Source organism: Oryctolagus cuniculus, chromosome 7, assembly GCF_964237555.1.
Source record: "Oryctolagus cuniculus chromosome 7, mOryCun1.1, whole genome shotgun sequence".
Classification (NCBI taxonomy): domain Eukaryota; kingdom Metazoa; phylum Chordata; class Mammalia; order Lagomorpha; family Leporidae; genus Oryctolagus; species Oryctolagus cuniculus.
Window position 1 is genome coordinate 41,766,473 of NC_091438.1, and position 27,793 is coordinate 41,794,265.

At 44.9% G+C, this 27,793-nt stretch overlaps 1 protein-coding gene across 21 annotated transcripts in view; it reads left to right on the plus strand.

Annotated features, from left to right (window-relative positions):
- The first annotated feature begins 1,346 nt into the window (after positions 1–1,346).
- The window catches only part of ARHGEF11 (Rho guanine nucleotide exchange factor 11), a 121,432-nt gene continuing 94,985 nt past the window's right edge, over positions 1,347–27,793 (plus strand). For 15 of the 21 annotated variants that reach the window (XM_008264286.4, XM_017345773.3, XM_017345775.3 and 12 more), the window contains exon 1: positions 2,482–2,655. In XM_008264286.4, coding sequence (XP_008262508.2) covers positions 2,624–2,655 — 32 coding nt within the window. In that variant the 5' untranslated portion in view covers positions 2,482–2,623. Of the gene's footprint in view, positions 2,656–27,793 lie in introns of all 21 variants that reach the window. The other 6 variants (XM_017345774.3, XM_070077506.1, XM_070077507.1 and 3 more) reach the window with 4 other exon arrangements.

Below are 27,793 nucleotides of genomic sequence, written 5' to 3' on the forward strand. Positions count from 1 at the left end.
CTGACTCATAGTAGGTCGTAGATGCTTATCAGTTTTCTTTTTCCTGCTATTTCCATACCCAGCCCTTCTAACCTTGTGGGGGGAATCACTCAGAACTTACGGGCGTTGGGTGGTAAATTCCCATCTACATGTAAGAGCGCTCCCAAGAACAATCCAGAGAGTGGCAAAAGGAGGGAACACAGGCAGACACATCACAGCCTGTATTTTAAAATCGCATTTACCTAGGCAAGTGGAGGTCACTTCCCAGTCCTAAGGACAAGTTTTAGCTTTATTTGTAATCATGACGCTCAGGACCCTGACTAATGCTCTATTACTTGAGAAATGTGATTCTACAAGGTGGGTTATCGACTCAGAATTGTCCCGGGAAGGCTTCTGCACCCAAGGCAGCAACACCACAAAGCCCAGAATTAAGATGCCCACGCCAGCCCCAGGGGACCAGGGACCGCTCTTTCTCCAGTCGGTGGGTGTTACAGCGGGAAGGGCCAAACACGAGAAAACAGTTAAAGGCGCTCCTGACACCCAGGAACGGCGCCGCGACAAATTTTTTTAAAAATAAGGTTAGGGAAGTGTAGAGAGGGCGAGAGGCGGTGGTGCCAGCGAGAGGGTTGCCTGTGACTGCAAGCAGGTAAGGCCATTCCCGACACCGTGCGAAAGGGCAAAAAACAAAGCTCGGGTCCGGCGTAAGTCGGCAAAAGGGGGCGGGGTGGGGGGCGGCGAGAAGGCGGCAGGGACCGCCTTGCAGGGTCGGGGCCGGGGTGGCCGCGGGCAGGGCCAGGCCAAGCCCGGAATCCGGCTGAGCGGGGAGGGACGAGCTAGGCCGCGTCGAGGGGCAGGGCCGGCGTCTGTGGGGCCGCGGAGGGAACTGGCCGAGGGGCGGCGGGGACGGGGGGCCAGGGCGCGCAGCGAGGCCTGGCCAGCGGCGGGCGGCCGGGCGGGAGCGGCGGCCGCGGGACCCCAGGAAGGGAAGGGCGGTCAGCTTCCCGCCCCCGCTCCCGGCCGCCGCGGCGTGACGGGAAAGGCCGGCGGGCTGCGGGTGGCGCGGCGAGGAGGCGGAGCCTGCGGCCCCGCCCCCGCCGGAGCGAGGGAAGGAGAAAGGCTCGCGGGGAAGAAGGAGGGAGGGACGCGGGGAGGGGGCGGCCGGCCGGGCCTGCGCCCGAGCGAGCGGCGAGCCGAGGGGGAAGGGGCCCGGAAGGAGGCGAGCGCGGCCGCGACGCCGGGAGTCGGACGCCCGCTCGTGCCGGCCTGCCGCCGCCGCCGCCTTCCCTGCCTGCGCCCGAGCGTGGAGTACCGAGCGGCCGCCGAGGCCGGAGCACGGCGGTCGGGCGTGGGGCGAGCGGGCGAGCGGCGCCGGGAGCCGGAGGCCCGGCCGGCGTCCTGCGCGAGGCACGGTGGGCTCCTGCCTGTGAGAATAGGCAAGGGGCGGAAAGCGAGGAAAAACAGAGGCCGAGAGAAGCGAGGCGATCGGATTTTCCAGGAGGCTGGTCTGGAGGAACAGCCCACCCCGAACTCAAATCCACAATAATAATCCAAACGAATAATAATAAGGAGCAGTTTTTCTGGCCGGGCGCGAGAGAGAGAGGAGAGAGAGAAGGGGGGGAACGGGAGGAAGCGAAATCTGTTTCATGGAGGCTGAGGCGACAGAAATTTTCGGAGCCTGGATGTGGAGGAGCGAAACAGCAGAACTAACTCAGGAAATTGTCTTTGAGAAAAAGGCCGAACGTAGGCTGGGTCTGAGAATCAGGCTGGGCTAGGTGGAGGAACCTGCAAGTTGAAAGGAAAAAGAAAGGGAGAGGATATTTTCAGAGATTCGGGTTTGTGGTTAATGCTACAATCTTAAAGGCACAGAGCGTTGCATTTCAGGTGTGCTGTGATTTTTTTTGTGTGTGCATTGGCTCATTTCAGAATTTCAAAACCTTTCATGTAAAAGCTTTTTTTTTTTTAAAGGAAATCCACAAATTTTTGTTCCCAGGGTTGCACTGGATTTGGAAGGAGTCGTGTACATACTATTGTATGGTTTTATTTATTATTTTTTTTTTACTGTTCAAATCAGCTGGAAGATTTTTTTGCCAGGTGCCGTTTTGGATTTATTCATCCTTTTCCCCCACTCCTTGCCCTCAAATATATTTGCTGTTGTCATTTTAAGCATTGGAGACCAGAAAATTATTTTTCCCCCTTTGGAGCTTTAGGCTCTCTTGCCAACAGAAGGACAGCTGGGAAAACTGGATTAAAAGGATGGTATTTATCTGTGTGTTGCAGTAAAGACTGATATTTTGAAGGCGCATTCTTTCTGTGATTCATTTTTTTAGCCCGTAGTGCTAACCTTGAAGAGATTTGCGGTTAGGTTTTTGGTTTCCAAGAAGGTCATAGTTTTTCCTCTTTTCCTTTCTGTTTTTTTTTGGGGGGGAGGGGGCAGAGGGGAAAAGGAGGTAGGAAAGGAGACCATGTTAACTGGTAGAAGTGGAGTAGAGCTTAGGTTGCCAGGGTCCTGAGAGCTGGAAGAAAAAGGATTCAATCTTCAAGTTGGGAGGCCTCCCTCACTTTTCTTAAAAATTGTGAGCGAATCCATCCTGATCAAGACACCAAAAGCTACAGGATTCTGGAGCCGTGGAGACACTGAGAAACCATGAGTGTAAGATTGCCCCAGAGTATAGACAGGTAGGTTGGCTAATTATTTGGTTTTTCCACACTGGCTGCAGGGAAGGCTGGGAGGGGGAGGGGGAAGGGGTTGCGTTTTGTAAAATGGTTGCAGAAAAAGGGGCTTCGTTGTCCTGTGGGAATGGTGGGGTAGTCGCATTGGCCTCTGGGGACTGTCAGCATGTGTGTTTATGTTCCCCTGTGTGTGTGTCCATGTTCAAAACATACCTCCTGGTTCAGTGTTTTTTTAATGTAAGCAATTAAACAGGGAGACCCAGTGAGGGGGAAGAGGGGGACATGGTTTCAGTGGGTTTTGACTTTTCCAGGCTAGAGACTGAATTCGGGTCCTCCACTTGCCAGCCTAGGGTAGCAGGCAGACACAGGCTTTGTCACGTGAGCTCCTTGTGGTGGATGGGGACTGGCTTTAGGTATTGGAGCTGCTGGGGGAAGGGCCTGGCAGGGGCGTGGGCCTCTACCAAGCTGGTTGTTATGGAATGGTGGGGTGGATCCCATGTCTAGAGTGGGGAGCATGTTCTTGGCTTAACAGACAGGACAGAAACACCCTTTGCACGCATAGGTCTGGATTCATAACCAGTAGCTCATTTGGCCCTGCAATGCTTAGGTCACTTTAGAATTTCCTCTCCTCCAAGCTTGGGGTTTAAATTGAGAACTGCCAACTGGCTGATACTCTAGGTTTAATCTTGCAAGCCGTTTTTAATAAGCTTGACTCTGCAAAATGGACCCTCCCTCTGCCGAGAGCCGGAAGGAGTTGTTTTGGGCTCTTGGACTGATGGGCAGAGGCACTGGCCCTCGTAGTCTGGGCACATGACCCCCCCCCCCCCCCCGCTCCACCCAGGAGTCTGACCACTGGTAACATTACAGCATGATTATAATTCTCCCCTTCAAAGAATTGAAGCAACTTTGTAGGGTGTCTGCCTTTCCCCCCTCCAGCCCCTTACTGCTTCTAGCCCTCCCCTCCCTGAGAACCCTGAAGGGGTGTGTTTTGTGGGTGTTGCATATATCCTAACAGGATAGATCAGGAGTTGGAGGACTGAAGAAGCAAAAGAAAGAACTGGGCCTGGAAAAAATATTGTTGGCGAGATAGGGAAGACCATTTCAGGGAGCAGTTGTTCTCCCCTGTCCAGTTAACCTTTGGTTATCCACGCTAATAATAATTTCCGTTTGGCTGTGGAATGTGGCCTAAATTGCATGTAATCTCTCTCTCTCCCCAACACTAATCTCTGTATCGCCTCAGAGTCCCGTTTAGATGAGTTCAGCAGTCCCCAGATGGGGAACTGACTTGGCAGTGGAAGAGAGAAGGCAGACCCCTCCACAAAGGATCTGTGGCTGGTTCCCAGTGCCCCCGGCTCCTTTTCTGTTAGCTTCTCTGCAGTTTGGCCCTTGGAAGGGGAGAACGGAGACAAGGAAAGGCAAGGAGTTGAAATGGTTTACCTGGGTTGAGGAGAGATGCCCGCCTCGCAGATGCTGATCTCTGGAACTTGCATGCTTGCTGTGGTGTCCTGGGTGGTTTTATACATCGCCTCTCCCTTGCAGTCTTTCTGTGAGATAGACACCTCAGAGGCTGGTCCTGTTTTACATAAGGGGCAACCATGGCTTGCCCGCCCAGTGCTGTCTGCCTGACTGGAGGCAGACTCCAGATCCACTGTGTTGATTCTGAGTCCGTGGCTCTTTTCGTTGCCCCACCCTGTCTAACTGGGTGCGTGTACTGGTCCTGTGGAGGTGAGGGGCACGGTTTTGCCCTGCCTGGCAGGAGGGGAAGACGTTCTTCAGCAATCAAGCCATTCCTTTGCCTTTGTGTTTAACGGTCGTGGGGCTCATTTCTATAGTTGAGGCACTGTTTTACAATGCAGCGTCCCTCACCTTGACCCCTGCCTCAATCTCTTCCCCATGAAGAGGGTCACTTCTGGGACCCAGATCCCTTCCAGCTCTGTCCAGCCAGCTGCACCGGATCTCGCTCCCTTAGCTGCACACTCATTCTGATGAACCTTTTGGCATCCTGAGCTCAAGACTGTGGATTTTATATAATGTGTTGTCTTACCCTGTGCTGGAGGGGCCGAATGGAAGGAAATGCAGCCGCGCATGGGGTCAAGGATTCTCTCTTAGTTTAGCAGTTGGCTGTGTGAAGATTCTGGTGTAAGGTACGTAAATGTTTTTGGAAAATTAAAGTGCACAGCTCTTGCTCACAGAGAGCACACAAGTCTATTAAGGGAACTAGGAAACTTGACTCCCAAAGACCACTTGAAAGCAGCACTAGTTTGTAAACTCCATGAAAGCAGGAACTGTGGTTTGCTTGTGTTATATTCTATGTGCGAAGCGCTCAAGAAATACTTGAGAATTGAATGTTGGAATGAATGAATGCATCAGCAAGCATAAATACTTGGATTTTAGATTGTTTCAACGTTCATGTTAATGTTGAATGTAGTTAAAAATAAGGTCAGTTGGAGAAAATTCCTAGGTGCTTTTTTTTCCAGGAGAGTGACATGTTGGAGGACCGTGTGTCAGGAGAGATTGTGGCTTAATGTAGGCTTTGGAACATGTAGTTAGCACTGTTTTACCCCACTCCCCCTGTTGGGGAGTGGCTCTAGGGTCCATAGAAAGCATGAAGTATTTGCAGCTCATCTTTATCTCTCAGTGTTAACCAGTTGTTACTGAAAGATGAGCTAAAGTGTAGCTGTCCACATCCCTTTCCATTTTTTTCCAAGGACAACTTATTGCTCTTGATATATATTCTTTTTAAGGATTTCTAAAAAGGTATTTGGTACTTCAAACAGATAATGATGCGGAGTTATTTTTACAGGAGTGGTAACGAATTTTGCTAAGCCATCTATATCCATTTGCCTCATTCCCCACTCCAGATCTTTTTGAGATGGCCATATGGGTTAGGAGTTTGCATTTACCAAACAGTTTTTGTCTGTGCTAAGTTCTCTTATGTGAAGACCAAACTAGACAGAGAATCCAAGAATTCTTGGTTTGAGCCCTGGCATTCCTTTAACTATGTGGCCTTGGGTAAGTCACATGCCTCCTCTGGCTTCCTTATGTGTAAAGCAGTAGTAGCTCATTTGTGTAAAATACTTCACAGTTCACATTTTTGTGTAGTGTGTCATTTGAGGATTACATTTATTGCATTTCTCCCATGGGGCTGTTGAAAAGAGAAAAATCAAATGAGACAGTATATTTCAAATTGCTTTCAAAGGTGGTCAATTCATGAAATTCTTTTTTTTTTTTTTTTTTTTTTTTTTTTTTTTTTTTTTAGGATTTATTTATAGGAAAGGTAGAGTAACAGAGAGAGAGAGAGAGAGAGAGAGAGAGTGAGTTAGTTTTTCCAGATGCTGGTACACTCTAAATGGCCACAACAGCCACTGCCTTTTCAGGTGCATTAGCAGGGAGCTGAATCAGAAGTTGAGTAGCCAGGATATAGGCTGGTGCTCCAATATGGGATGCTGGCATCGTGAGCAGCAGCTTAACCAGCTGTGCCACAATTCTGGCCCTAGACTTATGGATTTAATTTAGCTTCATGCATTACTTTCTGAGCTAAGTAGCACAGAACCAATTAAGGGTAACCAAAAAGAACTTTCCATTGTTTGGAAGGAAGGGTCGGCATTGTGACATACATAGCAGGTTAAGCCTCAGCCTGTGACTCCGGCACCCCATGCAGGCATCAATTGGAGACCCAGCTGCTCCACTTCTGGTGCAGCTACCTGCTAATGCCCCGGGAAAAATGTGGAAGATGACCCAAGTGCTTAAACCTCTGCCACCCATGTGGGAGATCAGGATGAAGCTCTAGGCTCCTGGCTTCAGCCTGGCACAGCCCCAGCTGTTGTGGTCATTTGGGAAGCAAACCAGTAGATGAACGCTCTCTCTCTGTAACTCTGCTTTTCAAATTAAAAAAAAAAAAAAAAAAAAAAAACACAGGGTTAGAAACTGTCATTTTGGGGATGATACTGAAAAATGTAAGAAGACACCTGTTATTGAATCTCCTTTGCAGGAATTTTGGTGACTGGGAGAAACATCTCCCTTGGCTCACTTAGATGTCTTTCAGTGATGGGAGTGGGGAGGGTTTGTTTTGTGATCTCTGACCGTTCCTTGTCTTAGATGCATATGACTTCCCTAATTCAAAGCAAGTCTAGACCCACCAGCTGTTCCCCATCAGGGATTTCTTCCTACCTTGGTTTCTGGTCATTTTTGAGCTCTAGGATTAATCCCCATTTAGCTAAGCTTCTACCTGGTGTAGAAGCTTGGCCTCTCAGAATGGTGACAGGGGTTCAGCACTACAGACAGTTAAGTCCTCTGCAGTACTGAGTCTCTTCCAAAATGTACTTTGTTCCCATCTAGGGATATGGGATGAGAGATGGCAGTGCATTTGCAAATGAAACATTTGGCCATTAATCACCATTATGAACAGGAACAGACTAGGCTTAACATACCCAAAGACATTTCTGAAAGAGCATCCTTTGATTAATTTATTATGTTTTTTCATAGTCAAGGTACTGTCAGAGTGCCCCCTCTGTTCTCATTTAGGAGAATACATAAAAAATATGAACAATTAAATGAGTTCATCAAAAAATAAAGGTTTTGTAAAGGGCACGTAGCTAATCTTCAACTTAGTATAAAGACAAAAGGCATTCTGAAGGCTGATCGCCTTGTGGAGTAGAGTTTGGAAACTAGTGCTTAGATAGTGTTCCTTGCAACTTTAAAGGTCTGGGAATCTGATCTACATGAAAGAGCTTTTTTAAAAAAATATATTTACTTATTTACTTGTAAGTTAGAGTTACAGAGAGAGGAGAGACAGATCTTCCATCCACTGGCTCACTTCCCAAATGGCCGTAACAGCTGGAGTTGGGCTGGTCCAAAGCCAGGAGCCAGGAGCTTCTGCAGGTCTCCCACTTGGGTACAGGGACCCAAAGATTTGGGTCATCTTCTGCTGCCTTCCCAGTCACATTAGCATAGCAGGGAACTGGATCAGAAGTGGAACACCCAGGACTCAAACCAGCGCCCATATGGGAATGCTAGCGCTGCGGGTGGCAATTTAACCTGCTGCACCACCTTGCTGACCCTGAGAGGGCTTTGTTAATCATGAAGTTTAGAAAACATGAGAGGAATTATTTTAATCTATATTGACTGAGTCTCCCTTGTGTCTTCACGATGACATTACACTTAAAAATCCATTTTATTGGTTTATTGTTTTTAAAACTTAATTGGAAGATTTATCATGTGATTTGGAAGCTCCTTTTTGCTGTGCACTGTGCGTTCTTCCTTCTCTTCTCAAGCACCATATTGGGAAAAAGACTCAAGCATAGACCTGCTAGTGGCATGCAAGTTCACTCTTTCACCCTGTAGCGTAAGCAGACTAAGGAATTGCTGGTTCTGGTCTCAAAAGGAAAAGAAAGTCATGATTTGTTTCAGTCATGTTAGATCTTCTTGAGGGGGAGGCTTGGAGTTCTGAGGGAAGAGCAAGGGCATGCGAGTTACAGACCTGAGTGCCAGGGCCAGCTTTACCCTGGTGAATGACCTTGGGAAGGTGCTTACCTGCTCTGGCCCTGTTTTCTTATCTAGAAAAAAACATGCAAATTAGGCTAGCCAGCCTCTAGAATTGGATTCCTTGTGGCTATTAAGTTCTTGGGACCTGTGAAAACATAAAACCTTTCTTTCAGTGACCCAGGACATTTTTTCAGGAATCCTTATCTGGCTTTCCTGAAAACTCATGAAAATGGAAGTTTTAAAAGATCAGGGAGCAGAGCTGCCTGTTGAAATGGGAGAGGAAAATGGAAGTACAGGGATGGAAACTAACAGGGGGTGGGGACTGAGAAATCTGTGACCCCTCATAGAATTGGAGTGGGATTTGAAAGATGGTTTTAGGTCTGGAAGAACACCCAGTTTTTTGTTGTATGAAAATAGTTGGATGGATTTGAGGGAAAAATCCTAGAAGTCTGGTAGGACCTTAAGAGATCACCTATCCTTTCCTCTTGACTCCTCTTGTGAGGAGGTAAGGGTAGGTTGAGGAACTGCCCCATTTTCTGTAATCTCTGTGGAAGGTGGTTACCCCAGTTTGACATTTATAAACCCTTTTGGACACTAAACTTTTCTTTTGATGCAATTTAAAACCATTGTATTGTCCTCACATTTTAATTTTGGTGTGGGCCTCAGAGTCACTGTATCCCTCTGTTCTGTTAATTGACTTCAGGATTTTCCTTCTTATTCTAAAGAACAGCAAGCAAAGATGGTAGGTACAAAAGGGGCTTTGAAAAGTTAGTGTGAAGTAGGAGTGTCAATTGGTAAAGTCAACAACAGGAGTCACTGTGCACTTACTCCTCATGTAGGATCTCTGTCCTTAACGTGCTGTACACTGAGGCTTAATGCTATAACGAGTACTCAAACAGTATATTTCACTTTGTGTTTCTATGGGGGTGCAAACGACTGAAATCTTTACTTAATGTACACTAAACTGATCTTCTGTAAAAAAAAAAAAAAAAAAAAAGAAAGAAAGAAATTATCAATTCCCAACTTGACTCTCACTGGGATTAAACATGACAATAGGTCTGATCTGATTTCATCATCATTTAAAAAAAATCATCTATTATTTTTCACTTTATGTTTCTGTGTGGGAGCAAACTGTTGAAATACTTACTTAAGGTATACTAAGCTGATCTTCTGTATATTAAGATAATCGAAAATGAATCTTGATGTGAATGGAAGGGGAGAGGGAGTGGGAAAGGGGAGGGTTGTGGGTGGGAGGGACGGTATGGGGGGGAAGCCATTGTAACACATGAGTCGTACTTTGGAAATTTATATTCATTAAATAAAAGATTAAAAAAAAAAAAAACAAAAAAAACAAAAAAAACAAAAAAAAAAAAAAGAAAAGTTAGTGTGAAGTAATTTTGGAGTCTTGATTTCCAGCCATTGCCTGTTTCTCTGCAGTATTTGGTAGCAACTACTGTGAAATGATGTGATGTGATGTGATCCGTAGTCACCAATGATAGCCCAGCCTTGCATCACATAGGGAACCAATCTAGCAGCTTCCATGTGATGACCTAAGATCTGTGGTTCTTGGCAGTCAGTTGGTTGGACTGCAAATATTTATCAGATGCCTCTATATTCAGCTTAGATCTTGGTGTTCTAGTAGATAATGCACAAGAATGTAGAGCTTACGTTATTGATGGGAAATGTTATTAATGAAACAACACAAAAACAGTTTTAAAAAGTAGTTATTCTTATGTATATTAGGAGAGAGCTTGAGGTCAGGAAGGCCAGTGAGGAGTTTCTGTAGCAATCTTGGTAAAGGGCAATGAGTTTCTAAGTCACAGTGGGAACAAAGAGAAGGGGCAGGATTCAAAAGGCATTTTGGAAGGCACACCAAGGTATGTTATGACTGAATCAAATTTGATTCCCAAGTTTCTGAAACTGGTTGACATGAGAAGCATAGTGTTCATTGATAGAAGAGGACCTTCCTTGAAAGTCACTTCGCCTTCCATTGGTATTCAGCAATTCGCTGAATGCAGTTGAGTGATACTTACCTTACTTAGGGTATTTTATTTCTGCCAATAGTTTTAGAGTTTAGTGCAGCTTTTTTTAAAGATTTATTTATTTTTATTTGAAAGAGTCATGGGTTGAGGGGAGAGACAGAAATCTTCCATCTGCTGGTTGACTCCCAAAATAGCCGTAATAACTGGCCTCCTGTGTGAGCCCACGAGCTTCCTCCAGGTCTCCTTCATGGATGCAGGGGTCCAAAGACTTGGGCACATTAGCAGGGAGCTAGATCAGGAAGTGGAGCAACTGGGACTTGAACTGACGCCCATATGGGATGCCAGTGCTACAGGTGGAGGCTTTACCCAATATGCCACAATGCTAGCTCCTAATGCAGCCTTTTAAAGAGGTTGGGGGGAAGCAAAGTTAATTCTAAGATCTCTTAGGAAATTGTTATTTAGGAAATTTTTATTTGATGCATCTTGACTAATCAGTCATTCCCCATTCCCACATAGACTAAACTCTTGAGTTAGAGGGCTGCCAATGTAGAAAACATTCTAGTAGCAAAAGAAAATATAGGACTTTAAGTGAGAAGATCATCTTGTGAGCCCCAGCTCAGCCACCAACTAGCTGTGTGATCCGAATGATTCGTGTTAGAGCATTTTGTGATTTCTATAGTGCCAAACATATGGTGAGTATTGTTAAGGCATTTGGTTTGGCAAGGACTCCAGGTTGGCCAGAACGCTGCTCAGCTACCGCTAGGAGAGCCATGCTTGTGTTACCCTCTGCCCTGTAGCAATTCTCAGCTGAGGCCTTTTCAGGGAGGGCTGTGAGAGCATATTGAATAAACATAGGGCAGTCAAATCAGGTGCCTAAGCGCTTATCCTCAGGCAGACTCTTCTTTGCTAGAAACCCACAATGTCTCTCCTTCCTGGCTCAAGCTCCCCAGCTTGGGATTCATACGTCTTTCTTCAGTTCAGCCCACATCTCCTTCATTGTAGGTCTTACTGTTACCCCACCACCTTGCTTCAGAACTGGCCTGGTTCCGGGCCCACATCACACTTTCCACATCGGTGTTCTCCGTCTCCCCCAGCCACAGTAGTCTTATTGCCTTCCAGGAAACCTTTTCTGGTTGACATCATCAAATCTTGCGCATTTATGTTATTCAGCCTTCCTTTTGCGCATACATATGGCAGGTCGATTCTTTTATTGGTTACTATAAAGTAATTTTATGAAAAAGTTCTAGCAGAATGCCTAGCATAGTAGATTATTAAAAATGCTGATTCTGTTCCATTCTTTGCATGTTTTATGCTGTTTATTATGTCTTATTTATCCTGTCACCCAAGATGCAAGAGCAGCGCCTCTTCAGTTTTCTGGTTGTCTGCTAGTACCCGGCTTTGTTCTCTTAATAGAAAGTCTGCTCCTTACCTACCGTTTCCTCACTTGAACTGTAGCTCATTCTTGAATTTGCTGATTCCCTCTGTGCCTAGCCAAGGGATTTCAAAGAAAAAAGCAGCTCTCTACTGTTGCCAGAGGCTGAGACCAAGAATTCCCCTGTTGTTGTTAGGTACTAGGTCTTGGGCACTTGGTATTTCTTCTAGGGACAGAGCAGCCTTATTGGGGTTGCTTGCCATTAGCTTCTTGGAGTTCTGAGGGTTTCCCCATTGGCGGCTTGGTTTCCGGGCTGCCTTTCCCTACGGGGGTCTGAGGGCATGGGGCCCACCCTGCTATTGTCCGACTGCCCCAGGCTGGCCCTGTTCATTTCCCAGAGCAGAGCCCTCAGAAGCTTTCTTCCAAGAGACTGCTGCCACAGAGAAAGGCCACTGTTGTTCTGGGGGGCGGTGGCTGGAGAGAGTGTAGTGAATAGCTCTGTGAATGGGACCTTGTGTGAGGCTAGAACCGCACACCCTCTTCTCACAGCCCTGGGGACAGAGAGAAAACCATGAAGGTTTCAGTGTCTTCACAGGAAGGGCCTTTCAAGTGTAGAAACATTCGTGCCATTCCTCTAAGACGAAGGTTGGTTCATTAAATCTTCATAGGTTGTGTTGCCAGATGCTGGGGAGTCAAAGTTGACTACATTGCAAACCCAAACCCTGCCCTCAAGGAGCGTATGGTTTTGTTGGGGCGGGGGGACGGAATTGAGCAGGAATTGTGTGATAGCCCTTGAAACTTTATCCCATGCTGTCAAGTGAAACACATGGGAGGGACTGTTAAATTGAGGCCAAAAAAGTTAAAGCCAGACTGAAGAGATGGAAAATGCAGGCAGTGGGAGCAACACATACAGAATCCTATAAAGGCAAGAAAGAGCATGGAGTTGTGGGGAGTGGAAGTAAAAGCGAGAAGATAGAACATTTAATTAATGAAACTGGAGAATACGTAGGAACCGGGTCCTGGGAACCATGTCATCCTTGGTGTTAAGAGTTTTGAACTTTATCATGAGGGCAGTGGAAGGCCATTGGGAGATTTTAAGTAGAGGTTGACATGATCAAATGCGCCTTTATAAAACAGGATCTCCCTGGCTATAGTGTAAAACAAGACTGAAAGGATGAAAAAGTGGAATGAGGGAAGATAGATTAGGAAACTATTATGGTAACTTGGGCAAGAGGTTAAGTGTGGCTTCTGCTACTGAAATGACATTAGAAATGGAGAAAAATGAGGGATTAGAGATGAAGTAGTTGATCATGTGGGGGAGAGAGGCATGAAGGAGGCTCAGATTCTTGGCTGAGCTACTGGGTAGTACTGTTAGATGAGAAAAGGAACCCTAGAGCATGAGCAAGATGGAGGGAAGGTGACTCTGATCCCTTTTGGATGTGTTGGTTTGAGAGCTGAAGGGCATCCAAGGGAGGTTTTCAGTGGGCAACTAGATATGGGTCTGGAGGTCAAGAGGGTTTTTTGGGATAGAGAATCACTTTCGCAGATCAACAACCAACCAAGCGTAAGACGGTGCAGACTGAGAAGAGAACCCTAGTGGCAGTACACTTAAAGGTGAAGCAAAGGAAAGGGAACCCAAGGAAGAGGCTGACCGGAAGGACAGCTAGAAGGGGGCCAAGGGCGGTGTGGAATCTCAGAAATGAAGGGAGGGAGTGGGCAGCCGCATCAAATGCTCCCAAGAGGTCAAGAACAAAAGAGACAGAGAAATGTCTCGATTTAGTAAGTAGGAGGACATGTGTGGCCTTGGTGAGTGATTTTTGGACAGGGGTAAGAGCAGGAGCCTATGAGGAAAGGAGATGAGGAGATAGTCTGGTCAGTTCTTTCATGAAGTTTGGTCAAAAGAAAAAAAAAAAAATGTAGCTCCTGGTCCCGGTCAGCAGGACCTTGAGTTTATCTTTTCAGTGTAGGACTGCGTAGCCCCAGGTCAGAGGCTCTCAGTCTTTAGCATGCTTCAGAAGCAGTAGGAGAGAGTATTAAACTACATATCACTACTCCCCAATCCTGAATTTCTGAGTCCGTCAGTTTGAGTTGACATCTGTACCTGGAAGTTGGCATTTTTAACAACTTCCCAGGTGATTTCTGACACTAGCACCCCATACTTTAAAAGCCACTGCCTTATGACATCTGTGTTCTTACTTTTATGTTTTGAAAATGAAACTTGCTGTTATCTATCTGTTCCAGCGCGTAGATATTCGGGGTTCTCCTGTTTTACAAATTTCTTCAGTGAATGGTGTATACCTTGGGGACAAGACTGGTCACTTTGTAACCTTAATGTCTAATCTGGTTTCTACCACACAGTAGATATTCCATAAATACTGATTGAATAAATGGAATTGAACATGATAAGCTAACTAAAGCAATTTCTGGGCTACTCATCTGTGAAATGCTGCTTAGCCCTTTTTGTGGGAGCTCATAGTAAATGTCAAAATAAAATACACATAATTTCAGTAATTCAGCTTTGGATTAAGTGAGAATACGTTTCCTCAAATGACTCCCCAAACAGCTCCCAGATTCTGAATTTTCCAGTGGAAAAGATTCTTGGAATGTCATTGATTCCTCCTAGAATCTTTAGAGTTCTTCAAGCATACCCTTCAATGGAGGAGCTTATATCTCTGATACACTTCCACAGTTCCACAGCGTGGACGGTCATTCTGTCCTTGTGGCAGCCCCTATGGCCTCCCTGCTCAAGGGGTGCCAGTAGGGATCTTGTGTTTTGGGGTGCTGTTCCAGGGCCTTGCTCATTTCCCTTGAAATTGGGTTCAGCGACCACATAACTGGACTTTCCAAAGTCCCTTGACCTTTGGTCTCTGTCTTCTGTCTTTCCCCTCCCCTGTGAATCAGTGGGTCATTCCCAGAAACCCTTCTAGGTTCTCCAGACCAATAGCCTTGAATCTGAACTGTAGATATGACAGGGAATAATGATAATTGCAGGACAAGGCCTGGCCATTCCTGTGCCAGAGGATTTCTTAAACACCTTCAGGCCTTAGGATCATTTAATTAAGCAATCAGAAACCCAGAAAAGTGGGTAAAGAGTGGGCGCCATGGATAGTGGGTAAAGGCGCCACCTGCAGTGCCAGCATCCCATATGGGCACTGATTCGAGTCCACTTCCCAATCCAGCTCTTGGCTAATGGCCTGGGAAAGCAGAGGAAATTTGCCCAAGTCCTTGGGCCCCTGCACCTGCATGGGAGACCAGGAAGAAGCTCCAGGATCCTGGCTTCAGATCAGCCCAGCTCTGGCCAATGCAACCATTTGGGGAGTGAACCAGATGATGGAAGATCTCTCTCTCTGCATCTGCTTCTGTGTAACTCTGCCTTTCAAATAAATAAATAAATCTTAAAAAAAAAAAAAAAAAAAAGAAAAGAAATCCTATTTGTTTTGGCTCAGCCTAGCCTAGAGTTGATAGCTTGTACTTTAACTCGTGCCTGGAGAGACACCTTTTCACTGAATTTGAGGCCTGGCAGGTCGAGAAGGGACTGAACAAGGCATGAGGGAAAGAGACCACTGCTCTGGTTAAGATCTTACTCTCATTTGTTGGCCTGGCACTGAGAAATGTTTTATTCATTCAGCACATTTATTAAATGCATATTAATGTTAGGCAGTGTTCTTGGGACTAGGGATACACAGGAACTTATGTCGTGCTGGAGCAAGAGAGACAAGTAAATATGTAACAGTAGTGGTGGTGATGATTCAAAGACTAAATGAATTTTGTAAGACCTGAGTTCATAACTGCTGTGAGAGAAGCAGGAGGAGGAGTCGGTTTTTCAGCAGGGGAGGGAGTGATTGATGGGGAGAAGATGGAAGCTCTAGGACCAGTAAGAATAATCACCGTGTGCCTTTGTGTTTCCACAGTACAGTATGAGTTGGCAAAGTATTTTTGTCTGTTGCCTCATTGTCCAGGGGAAGGATATTCATTCTTATTTTATAGATAGGAAACAGACTTGGGGAGGCTTTGGTAATTTGCCTGAGGTCTGTAAACTAAGAAGTAATGGAGTTGAGATTAAAAAAAAATCTTTGCTGACTGAGCTCTGGCCTGATGCTGTTGTTCCCATTTTCCTGTACGCCTCCCTGGCCAGGGTTAGTGGTGAAAATGTGTAAGTCCTGAGAGGGAGCTAGGCATCAGGTTTGCTTGGCAGTGATGAAAAGTGACTACTAGGAAAGAAGTATTTTTCTACCTCTTCCCAATAAAATCTGCTTGTCCATGGTCTCTGCAGACCTGAGCTTTGCATTCACTATCCCAGCCAAGGGTAGCTCTCTAATGATAAAAGAGTAGCACTCTGGGCATGGTAAATTTCAGTAAGGTTGGAAAATGAACTTGTCCTTCGAAGTGACCCCACACTCAACCACAAAGCAGCGTGGCTTCTGTGAGCGACTCAAGGGCTTTACCTTTGTGTATACGTTTGTGCCTGGCGCTGTGCAGTGAATGGATGCTTAACAAAGTTTTGTTGAAAAACAGATGCTAATTTTTTAAAAGATTTATTTATTTATTGGAAAGGCGGAGTTACAGAAATTGGGGGTGGGGTGGGGAGAAAGATCTTCCATCTGTTGGTTTACTCCCCAGTTTGCTGCAACGGCCGGAGCTGGGCCAGTTCGAAACCAGGAACCAGGAGCTGCTTCTGGGTCTTCCACAAGGACTTGGGCCATCTCCCACTGATTTCCCAGGCACATTAGCAGGGAGCTGGATGGGAAATGGAACAGCCAGGATTCAGAACCGGCGTCCATATGGGATTCCAGCCCTGCAGACGGCAGCTTTACCTGCTACGCCACAGTGCCAGCCCCAGATACTATATAATTTTTTTTTATTTTTATTTATTTATTTTTTTGACAGGCAGACTGGACAGTGAGAGAGAGAAACAAAGAGAAAGGTCTTCCTTTGCCGTTGGTTCACCCTCCAATGGCCGCTGCAGCCAGCACGCTGCGGCCGGCACACTGCGCTGATCCGATGGCAGGAGCCAGGTGCTTATCCTGGTCTCCCATGGGGTGCAGGGCCCAAGCACTCGGGCCATCCTCCACTGCACTCCCTGGCCACAGCAGAGAGCTGGCCTGGAAGAGGGGCAACCGGGACAGAATCCGGCACCCCGACCAGGACTAGAACCCTGTGTGCCGGCGTCGCAAGGCGGAGGATTAGCCTAGTCAGCCGCGGCGCCAACTAGAGACTATATTTTAGTTAACAGCTTTATTGGGATATAGTTCATTTACCCTAACATTTACCACTTTTAAAAATTATGGAGCCGGCACTGTGGCATAGTGGTTAAAGCCACTACCTGCAGTGCCGGCATCACATATGAACACTGGTTCTAGTCCCCGCTGCTCCGCTTCTGATCCCGCTCTCTGCTATGGCCTGGGAAAGCAGTGGAAGATGGCCCAAGTCCTTGGGCCCCTGCACCCATGTGGGAGACCCAAAAGAAGCTCCTGGCCCCTGGCTTTGGATCGGTGCAGCTCCAGCCATTGCAGCCATCTGGGAAGTGAATCAGTGGATGGGAGACCTCTCTCTCTCTCTCTCTCCCTCCCTCTCCCTCTCCCTCTCCCTCTCCCTCTCCCTCTCCCTTTCTCTCTCTCTCTCTGCCTCCGCGTGACTCTGCCTTTCAAATAAATAAATAAATCTTTTAAAAAATTATATATTTAAGTGATTTTTATTATGTCCAGAGTTGGGCAGCCATTGTCATTATTCTAATTCTAGATAATTTTAATTACTCTCCAGAAATTCTTGGACCCTCTAGCAGTCACTCTCCATTACTCCCTTCTTTTTTTTAATTTGAAAGACAGAGTTACAGAAAGAGGAGACACAGAGAGGTCTTCCATCCACTGGTTCACTTCTCAAGTGGCTGCAATGGCCAGGCTGAGCCAGGCCAAAGTGAGGAGCCAGGAAATCATTCAGGTCTCCCATGTGGGTGGCAGGGGCCCAAACACTTGGATCATCTTCCACTGCTTTTCCCAGACCATTAGCAGGGAGCTAGAACGGAAGTGGAGCAGCCAGAACTCGAACTAGCGCCCACATGGAATGCTGGCATCACAGGTGGCAGCTTTACCTGCTGCACCACAATGCCAGGCCCTGTGTACAGATTTTTATGTATATACATGTTTTCATTTCTCTTAGAGATGTATTTTCTTTTCCCTATATGCATGTATGTTTCCATTTCTCTCATTGTATTTGGAATTGTAGATCACATAGAGACCCTTATGTTTAGCATTTTGTGGAACTGCCAGACTGTTTTCCAAAGGGATGGCACCATTTTACATTCTCACCAGCAATCTGTGAGCATCTGGTTTCCCTATAGCTTCACCTGCTATTATATTTCTTTTTTATTATAGCCATCCTAGTAGATGTGAAGTGGTATCTCTTTGTAGTTTGATTAGCATTTCCTTAATGATAACAAATACTGAGTATCTTTTTGTACTGGCTATTTGCAGATCTTTGAAGAAATGTTTATTCAATCATTTACCCATTTTTTATTTGGATTATTTATGTCTCTATTTTTAATGAATGGTTTATTTTATATTATTGTTGTGGAAAGTCTTATTTTATGTATTTGAAAGGCAAAGTGACAGAGAGAGAAAGAGATCTTCAGTCTGCTGGTTCATGTCCCAAATGGCCACAATGGCCAGCGCTGGGCCAGGTCAAAGCTAGAAGCCTGGACTCAATCTGGGTCTCTCTTGTGGGTGGCAGGGGCCCAGGTATTTGGGCCATCTTTCATTGCCTTCCCAGGCACATTAACAGGGAACTGGATCAGAAGTGGAGCAACCAAGACTCTAACCAGTGCTACAGTATGGGATGCCAGCCTCTCAGGTGGCGGCTTAACCCAGGATGCCACATCAACATCTCCTGTCTTTCTGTACAATTTTAAGCTAAATCATTTAACCTCTCTTGGCTTCCAGTTTCATCAAATGTAAAGTGAGATAGTTGGATTTGATCTCTGAGACCCATCCAGGTCTTATGTTATTTAACCTATGGTAGCTTGGTTACTCCTTTTAGATTCTACTCACTACCATATTGCTACAGAATATTTGGTAGAAGTATGACTTGTGCTGAATCAACCTAGATTTCCTGTTACTAACTCTTCTAGCCTCTTTGTAAAATCAATTGAGTAGTATTTCATCCAGTTCTGAATATAAAAGAAAAATAATGTATATACAGTGCTTAGCAAAATATCTGACATAATTAAGAATTCAATAAATGACAGCTGGGTTTCAAAGACTTTTTCACTCTGGGACTGTTGGGTGGATCATAGCTGGGGTTGTGGAACAGCTGGAGCCCCTTAGACTTCCCCTCTACCCCATAGTAACCTCAGGGTAGCCAGCATCCTGAGTCCCTGGCAGAGAGGTTAAGTCTGTGCCCAGGATAGGGGTAGGGAATACAGATAGCACCTCTTGTTGGATAGTGGCAAGGAACTGGGGGAGCATCATGGATGGGAAGCATTTTTGCAGTTACTTCTGGAAAACTCATTTTGCCACAAGTACTGAATCTCTTTATCATTAATTTTTATCCCTTCTCTCCTTCTGGTGCAGTCCAAAACTAAGTTAATAGTGAAGTCTTGGGGCTGGAGCCGTGGCACAGTGGGTTAATCCTCTGCCTGTGGGCACTGGTTCGAGTACTGGCTGCTCCTCTTCTGATCCAGTTCTCTGCTGTGGCCTGGGAAAGCAGTGGAGGATGGCCCACGTCCTTGGGCCCTTGCACCCGTGTAGGAGACCTGGAGGAAGCTCCTGGCTCCTGGCTTCGGATCTGCGCAGCTCCGGCCGTTACGGCCATTTAGGGAGTGAACCATGGGATGAAAGACCTCTCTCTCTGTCTCTCGCTCTCACTGTCTGTAACTCTACCTCTCAAATAAATAAAATCTTTAAAAAAAAGATAGTGAAGTCTCACCTGATTAACTTCCTTGATTCGAGTTTCTTCTTTTTCCTGTATTGTCATAACATAGGTCTCTGTCGATTTTTTTGTATATCTGGTTATCTTTTGAGGGGGCTCTTTTGTCTTTAAATATTCCCACAGTTGTCCACAGTGGGTTCTGTACTCCATAAGCAGTGTCAGCCAGCTGCCTGAAATAGTTTAAAATCTCCGATCAGTGTTCTGATCACCTTAATCAACTTGTGTTCTGCTATTTGGTTCTCACAGTTTTTCAGACTTCCTAACTCTAGTCCATCTTGCACTTTGGGGGACCCCAAGTTCTAACACCTTTGTTCTCTCATATGGTGTCCACCCAGCCATAGTGGCTCTTCATAGGCAGGTGGGTGGAGATCCACAGTGGCAGTTAGCATTTGCCCAGCACTTTACTGATTCTGCAAAGGGTATTAGTAGCCTTTTCTGATATGTAGCTATTGCAGTTGTCACTCTGCATTATAGAGGAAGAAGCAGGCTCACAGGAGTTGAAACTTGAAATGACACAGCAGTGAACCCAGCGCTCTGAATCCTGGGCTTTCTCTTGCTTGAGGAAAGCCTCTCGTTTGACTCTCAAGAGCTGCGCAGTACTGATCTCAGAAACCAGCTTCTGGGGCGGGGCATGTGGTGCATGGTGAAAGCACTGCCGAGGAAGCCTGTGTCCGAGTCAGAGTGCCTGGGCTGGGGTCCTTGCCCTACTCCAGATTCCACCTTAGGAAGCAGCAGGTGGTAGCTCAAGAAGTTGTTCCCTGCCAGCCATCTAGGAGACCCGGGTTCTGGGTCTCCTTTCTTCAGCCTGGCCCAGCCCTGGCTGTTGTCAGCATTCAGTGAGTGAACCAGCAGATGGAAGAGGGTGTGTGTGTCTGTGGGTCTGCCTGCCTGTCTGCCTTTCAAATAATGTAGAAATAATTACATTTTTAAAAATTAAGATAGAAACTGCCTTCTGTCATCCCATCTTTGTGGCGGGAACTCAGCACAGAGGCTCTTTCTTCTGCAGCTCCAGCCCTGCCTTCTCTTGAATGGTCATCTTGCTGATTTGGGACTCTGAGCTTTGCTTTCCGCTGTGGTCTTGTTTCTGCTGATTTGATTATTTACACCAGAGATTGTGTTGCTTGGGAGCCCTGTGAGTTTGATTCCTTTGGAAAAAAGCACTCCTGATAGACCCGGAAAAGGGTCTGAGAAACAGCACTTGATAGGATGGAAGCAAGGGGTTAGGAAAAGGATGGAAAGGTAGCTGGAGAAGGTAGATAAAAGAATCTCTAGGATTGTAACTTAAAAGTTCCTTTTTCTTCCATTGAGAAGAGGACATGTGGATGCAAAACTGGTGCTCCCTCTGCCTCTGCTGGTGATGTGCCTCTGCCTCCACATAGCTATACTTGTCACCAGGAGCTCTTCCCTGAGACAGCTGACCTCCTGTCTTGGTGGGTTCTGTTTGGGTGCTGTTGCAACGACCAGGGTACAAAGCAGGCAAGGAGTGAGAATCCACTTAGTGTGAGAATTGCTGCCGTACTACGCATTGTGCAGGGTTTTTACGCTTCTGCGCACTTTCCATCCCAGTTATCCTCCCCAGATACTGGTGAGGAAGGAGTGAGGAGGAAAGCATCTCTCTTCATGTGACTTAGTTTCCCTTAGGCTTGCGTTCCCTTGGGACACACTGTTTTGACAACTCCTTCCAGCTTTTGGAATTGCCTCCTTCTGATAGAGCTTAGCTCTTTCATCCCTCCCTGGTTGTCATTAACAGGGGAGCCCCCTCATCTGTGTGGCTGCCCAGTCTGTCATCATCAGTCTCATGGAGAGCCTTTTATATGAGAGCTGCAAGATTAGAAAATAAATTGGCTGGGGCAGAAAGATGACCAAACTGGGAGACTAGATTGGAAAGATGTGGGGGAGGTGAGATAACTGGCCAGCAGCACGATTCCTACTGGAATCTCTGGTCCTTTCCCCCTCTACCAGACTAATACCTCATCTTGCATCAGCTGCCATCAGATCTCCACCAGCATCTACTCCCACCCTGTATCCGGTGCTCATTTCTCTTCTCCATGTGCTGGGAAAGGTAAGACAAGTGGCGCCTGCTTTTACAGAACTGAAGGCTTGAACCCAAGTTAATATGCCAGCACTGTGCTAGAGGTTATGGGGATTTAGTATTTATAAGCATACACTTAGCCCAAGGTATGTATTCAAAAAATACAAAAGGAGGGGTCAGTGTGGCTGTGCATAAGGTTAAACCACTGCTTGCAATGCCAGCATCCCATATCAGCTTGCCGTGTGAGTCCTGGCTACTCTGCTTCTGATCCAGCTTCCTGCTGATATGCCTGGGAAGGCAACAGAAGATGGCCCACGTACATGTGTCCCTGCTAGCCATATGGGTAGAGTTCTTGGCTCCTGACTTTGGCCTGGCCCAGCCCTGGCTGTTGTGGCCGTTTGGGGAGTAAGCCCAAATGGTAGATCGCTCATTCTTGATCTCTCTCTCTCTCTCTCTCTCTCTCACACACTCACACTTTGCCTTTCAAATAAGAAAATAAATTAATCTTTTAAAAAATATATGAAAGGAATAATTCCTCAGGATGCCAGACGAGTATTACAAATAGACAAAGGTTATAAGAAAAAAGAAGAGAAACCATTAAGCTATTGCAGTAATCCAGGCAAGAGATGCTGGGCATAATTACTGAGCTAAAAAATCTGTTGTTTGAGCTATGGCACAGACACAGAGTTCTTACACTATGGAATAGGATGGAATTCTGTGGGGTTTTGTTTCCTTCTCCCACATATTTTCTCTTTAATGTATCTTTATTGGTTAAAGATGAAAAGTAGATTATTAGAAATATACCTGAAAGTTGAGAAAAATACATTAAAATGTAACATACATAACAAGCTAATTACCTCCCATGCCTATAGACAAGTTTCTTGAGGATTAGTGAATTGGTTAGTTTAATTGCTACTTCAGCTAACCTTCATGACTTCACAATCCACAGCCATTTATTTTGAATCATAATAATCCCTTGTGTTTGTGTAGCACTTGGCAGTTTTATAGTTTGAGTTTTTCCACATATATTCTTTTTTTATGACAGCTTTATTGAAATATAATTCACTTGCCATAAAATTTATCATTAAGGTTGTGCAACCATCATCACTAATTGCAGATGTTTTCATCACCCCCCCCCCTCCAAGTTTTGGGCCCATTAGTAGTCACTTCCTATTCTCCCCTCCCATAGTTCCAAGTAACTACTCATCTTTCTATCTCTATGGATTTGCCTGTTTTGACAGTTCTTACTGAAATTATACAGTATGTCCCTTTTTGTGTCTAGCTCCTTTCACCTAATGTATTTTCAAGGTTCATTGTGTTACAGCATGTATCAACATTTCGTTCTTTCTGCTGTCCATCAATATTCCATTGTGTGGCTACCCCACCTTTTATTTATGTTTGTCAGTTGATGAACATTTGGGTTGTTTCCACTTTTTGGCTGTTATGAATAATGTTGCTTTGACCATTTGTGTACAAGTTCTGTTTGGATGTATGTTTTCATTTCTCTTGAGTACACACCTACAGGGAAAATTTCTAGATCACATGGTAGCTCTGTGTTTAGCATTTTGAGAAACTACAAACTGTTTTCCAAAGTGGTTGCACTGTGTTACAGTCCTACTGGCAATCTATGAGGGTTCTAATTTCTCCACATCTTCTTTACCACTTATAATTATCTGTCATTTCGATTACAGCCATCTTAGTGGGTATGAAGTAGTATCTCAGTGTGGCTTTGATTTGCATTTCCTTAATGACTGCTGTGGCTTGGATCTGGTTTGAGTGTGTCCCCCAAGGATTCTTGTGCTGGAAGCTTGGTGCCTCGTGTGGCAGTATGAGAGGCAGTGGAATCCGTAAGAAGTGGGACCCAGTAGGTGGTTAGGTCACTGGGGGTGCTGCCTTCGGGAGGGATTGATAAAGTTCTCATGAGACCCCAAATGAGTTGCTACAAGGCCCACCTCATCTGCTTGGCCTTTTATGCATGCACCATTTCCCTTCCTACATTCCCCCCATGTTGTGATCCAGCCAAGGGAACCCTCACCAGATGCTGAACCAGTGGGACCGCGAGATCCTGAACTGTGAACTAATAAGGCTCTTTGTAAAGTACCCAGCCTTAGATATTTTGTTGTAGCAACAGAAAACAGAGTAATACAACAACTAATGACGCTGAACATTTTTTTCATGTGCTAACTGGCCATTTGTATTTCTTTAGGAAAATGTCTTTTCAGATCCTTTGTCCATTTTTTATTTGGGTTAATTGTCTTTTTTTAAAAAGATTTATTTTGTTTATTTGAAAGAGTTTCAGAGAGAGGTAGAGCCATAGAGAGAGGTCCTACATTCCTCTGGTTCACTCCCCAAATGACTGCAATGGCCAGAGCTGAGCTGATCTGAAGCCAGGAGCTTCCTCCAGGACTCCTATATAGGTGCAGGGACCCAAGGAGTTGGGCCATCCTCCCCGGCTTTCCCAGGCCACAGCAGAGAGTTGGATCAGAAGAGGAGCAGCTGGGACTTGAACCGTTGCCCATATGGGATGCTGGTGCTGCAGGCTGAGGCTTTAACCTGCTGCACCACAGCACCAGCCCCAACTGTCATTTAATTAATTTTTTATTTATTTAGATTTATTTTATTTGTTTGAAAGAGTTACAGAGAGTGGTAGAGTCAGAGAGAGAGAGAGAGAGAGAGAGAGAGATGTCTTCCATCCATTGGTTCACTCCCCAAATGACTGCAACAGCCAGAGCTGTGCTGATCCAAAACCAGGGGCCAGGAGCTTCTTCCAGGTCTCCCACGCAGATGCAAGGGCCCAAGGACTTGGACCATCTTCTGCTTTCCCAGGCCATAGCAAAGAACTGGATTGGAAGTGCAGCAGCCGGGACTTGAACTGGCATCCATATGGGATGCTGGCACTGCAGGTGTGGCTTTAGTTTTTCATTTTGATTATGTCTGACTTCACATTTTGCATATTGATATCTGATTATCACTTCTGCATTTATTGAAAAGACTGTTCTTTCTCCATCATTTTATCCTAGCATATTTGTTGAAAATCAGCGGACCAATAAATGTTAGTTTATTTCTGAGTTCTCAATTCCATTCCATTGATTTGTATGTCTATCATTATGGCAGTACCACATGTAACTTTGTTTTGAAATCAGGAAGTTTGAGTTGTCCAATTTTTAAGTATTTTTAAAAATTTTGAGATTTATTATGGGTCACTTGTATTTCCATATGAATTTTAGGATCAGCTTGTCAGTTTCAGCCAAAAACCCAGCAGCGATTTTGATAGAATTGCATTGAATCTATGTCTACTGGGGAAGTATTTAAACCTTCCAGTCCAAAAATACAAATATCCTTCATCTATTTATGTCTTCTTTACCTTCATTCAGAGATATATTTTAGTTATCAGTGTATGCTTGCACATCTTTTATCAAATTATTCCTAGGAATTTTTTTCTCTTTAACGCTATTGTAAATGGAATTATTTTCTAAATTTTATTTGAGTTTTTGGTTGCTAATGTATAGAGATGCAATTGATTTCTCTGTGTTGATCTTATATACTGGAACCTTTCTGAGTTTGTCATTGTAAGTAGTTGTGTGTGTGTGTGTTCCTTAGGTTTCCTATCTATAAGATCTTGCCATGTGGGGATAGAGCAGTTTTTTCTCCCTTTTCAGTCTCGATGGCTTTTTTTTCTTATCCAGTTGCCCTGGCTAGGACCACCAGTACAGTGTTGAGTAAAAGTGGTGAGAGTTGCCATCCTTATTTTATTCCTGGTACTAAAGAGAAAGCATTCAGGTTTTTTTATCGTTAAGTATGATGCTAGCTTTAGCTTTTTATTATGGATGATTGTCAGGTAGAGGAAGTCTTCTTTATTTCTAGTTTGCTGAATGTTTTTATTATAAAAATACTATTGGATTTTGTCAAGTGCTTTTTTTTTTTGCATCTCCTAATCATATTTTTGTCCTTTATTCTGTTAATGTAATGTATTACGCAGATTGATTTTCATGTGTTAAACCAACTTTACATTGCTGGAATAAATCCCACTTACGGTGTAGAATCCTTTCTGCATGTTGCTGGATTCAATTTGCTGGTATTTTTGCACATATACTCTTATTTGATACTTAAAACAACCTAGTGATATTAAAATCTAATGGTTTTCCCAGTGACTTACCCAGTGAGTTTCTTCCATAAAGAAACTGAGGCATAAGTTAAGCAATTTATCTGCGACCACGTAGCGTCAAAACTAGAATAGGAATGCAAGACTTTTGAGTTTAGTTTAACTTCTGCTGCTTCACTTTGCCTTTTAGCACAGGTAACCTATAATTGGTTTCATTTGTTTGAGCTGTTGCCTTCTTTGAAATACCATCATTGCTGTTTCAGATTAAAAAAAAAAACACACACACACACAGGATGGCTTCTGTAATGCTCTTATCACGTGACCACACAGTTGCGACTTAATACTGAATACATTTTGGGTAATAATGAAGTCTGCATCCTTGATCATTATTTCAAATTTATCCTTATGATTTTCTCTCTTTTGCATAAGGAGCATTACAGGGCAAGGACAACATGTGTGTGGTTCTGTTGCTTTGTGTGTGCATGTGTGCTCAGCATTTCCTGTTCAAATAAATACTTGATAAAAACTTCAGGGTTTTAAAGGATGCATCTCCATAGTGCCCACCTGAAAGCATTCAGTACAGTGTATTCTGCTGGCCAACGATTCTTCTGACCTGAAATCCCAGACTTTCTCTCTTGAACAACTCTTCTTCAAACTGGTCCCTATCACACATGTCTCTCTCCCCAACCTACCTAGCAACTGACTTGTCAGAGAATAATTGCTGAGAATTTACTGACAGAATCTCAGCATGAAATCTTTTGCTTTCTCTTCTTTTTCTGATGTGTGCATAAGCAGGCTAGTACACATTTTATTCTCAGATACAAGCATTTAGAGACACCCAAAAAGTTCTTCAGGGCAGCTCAGAAGGGGAAGAGTAGGCGGGAATCGTGTGGGCAGACATTTACCTGTAAGTACATAACGTTAGTGCATATAGGTGAGTGCTGTTGAATTCTCAGCATCTGCATGTTTCTCAGTTGCCTTATTGATGTCAGCATTATAATTTATCCTTTGCCATTTGTGAGCGCCTATGCTCTAATATAAATTAGGAATGAAAAATGACAGTTCATTCTAGTCACAGCCCAACATCCCTGGGGCCAGCGTTGTGGCTCAGCAGATTAAGCCTCCATCTGGGACGCTGACATCCCCCATCAGAGTGCCAATTCAAGTCCAGCTGTTCCACTTTCAATCAAGCTCCCTGCTAATGCTTGGGAAAACAGCAGAAGGTGGTCTAAATGCTTCGGCCCCTGCACCCATGTGGGAGACCCAGATGGAGTTCCAGACTTTTGAATTCTCCATGTCTGCATGTTATTCCTGGCTTTGGCCTGTCCCACTCCTGGCTATATGGGGAATGAACCAGTAGATGGAAGAGCTCTCTCTGTCTCTTCCACTATTACTCTTTCAAATAAAATAAAATTTTTGTTTCTTTTTAAAAATTTTTTTTAAAGATTTATTTTATTTATTTGAAAGACAGAGTTAGAGAGAGAGAGAGAGAGAGAAAGAGAGGTCTTCCATCTGTTGATTCACTCCACAGATGGCCGCAATGACCAGAGTTGTGCTGATCCGAAGCCAGGAGCCAGGAGCTTCTTCCAGGTCTCCCACACAGGTGCAGGGGCCCAAGGACTTGGGCTATCTTATGCTGCTTTCCCAGACCATAGCAGAGAGTTGGATCAGAAGAGGAGCAGCCGGGACTAGAACTGGTGCCCCTATGGGATGCTGGCGCTTCAGGCCAGGACTTTAACCCGCTGTGCCACAGTGCCGGCCCCTAAATTTTTGTTTTAAAAAGATTTTGTTTTGTCCATTGCAAAGCAAAACCACATGTAATGTTACAAAAGCAGATGAAAATGCACACTTTTTTATATTATTGCTGATTATATTGCCTGTCCATCAACATTGGTGTTTGAAACTTGCTCATGCAGGTTACTTGATTGATTAAATAACCATATGTGTGTACAAGCAAATAAAATACAAGAGTGTATGTACATATGGTGACTCCCCCCATAAGGCCATCACCTCACTTTGTGCTAGCAGCCCTCTGATGTGGGCAGTAAACAGAATGTCTTGAGGCTCACTTGCATGACCTGTAAAGACTGTGCCTGCATCTCTGTAATTGAGGAGGACCATGTTTGTTTTCTTTTTTTTTTAAAGATTTATTTATTTATTTATTTGAAAGGCAAAAATACAGAGAGAGAGAGGTCCTCCATCTGCTGGTTCACTCCCCAAATGGCCACAACAGCTGGAGCCAAGCTGAT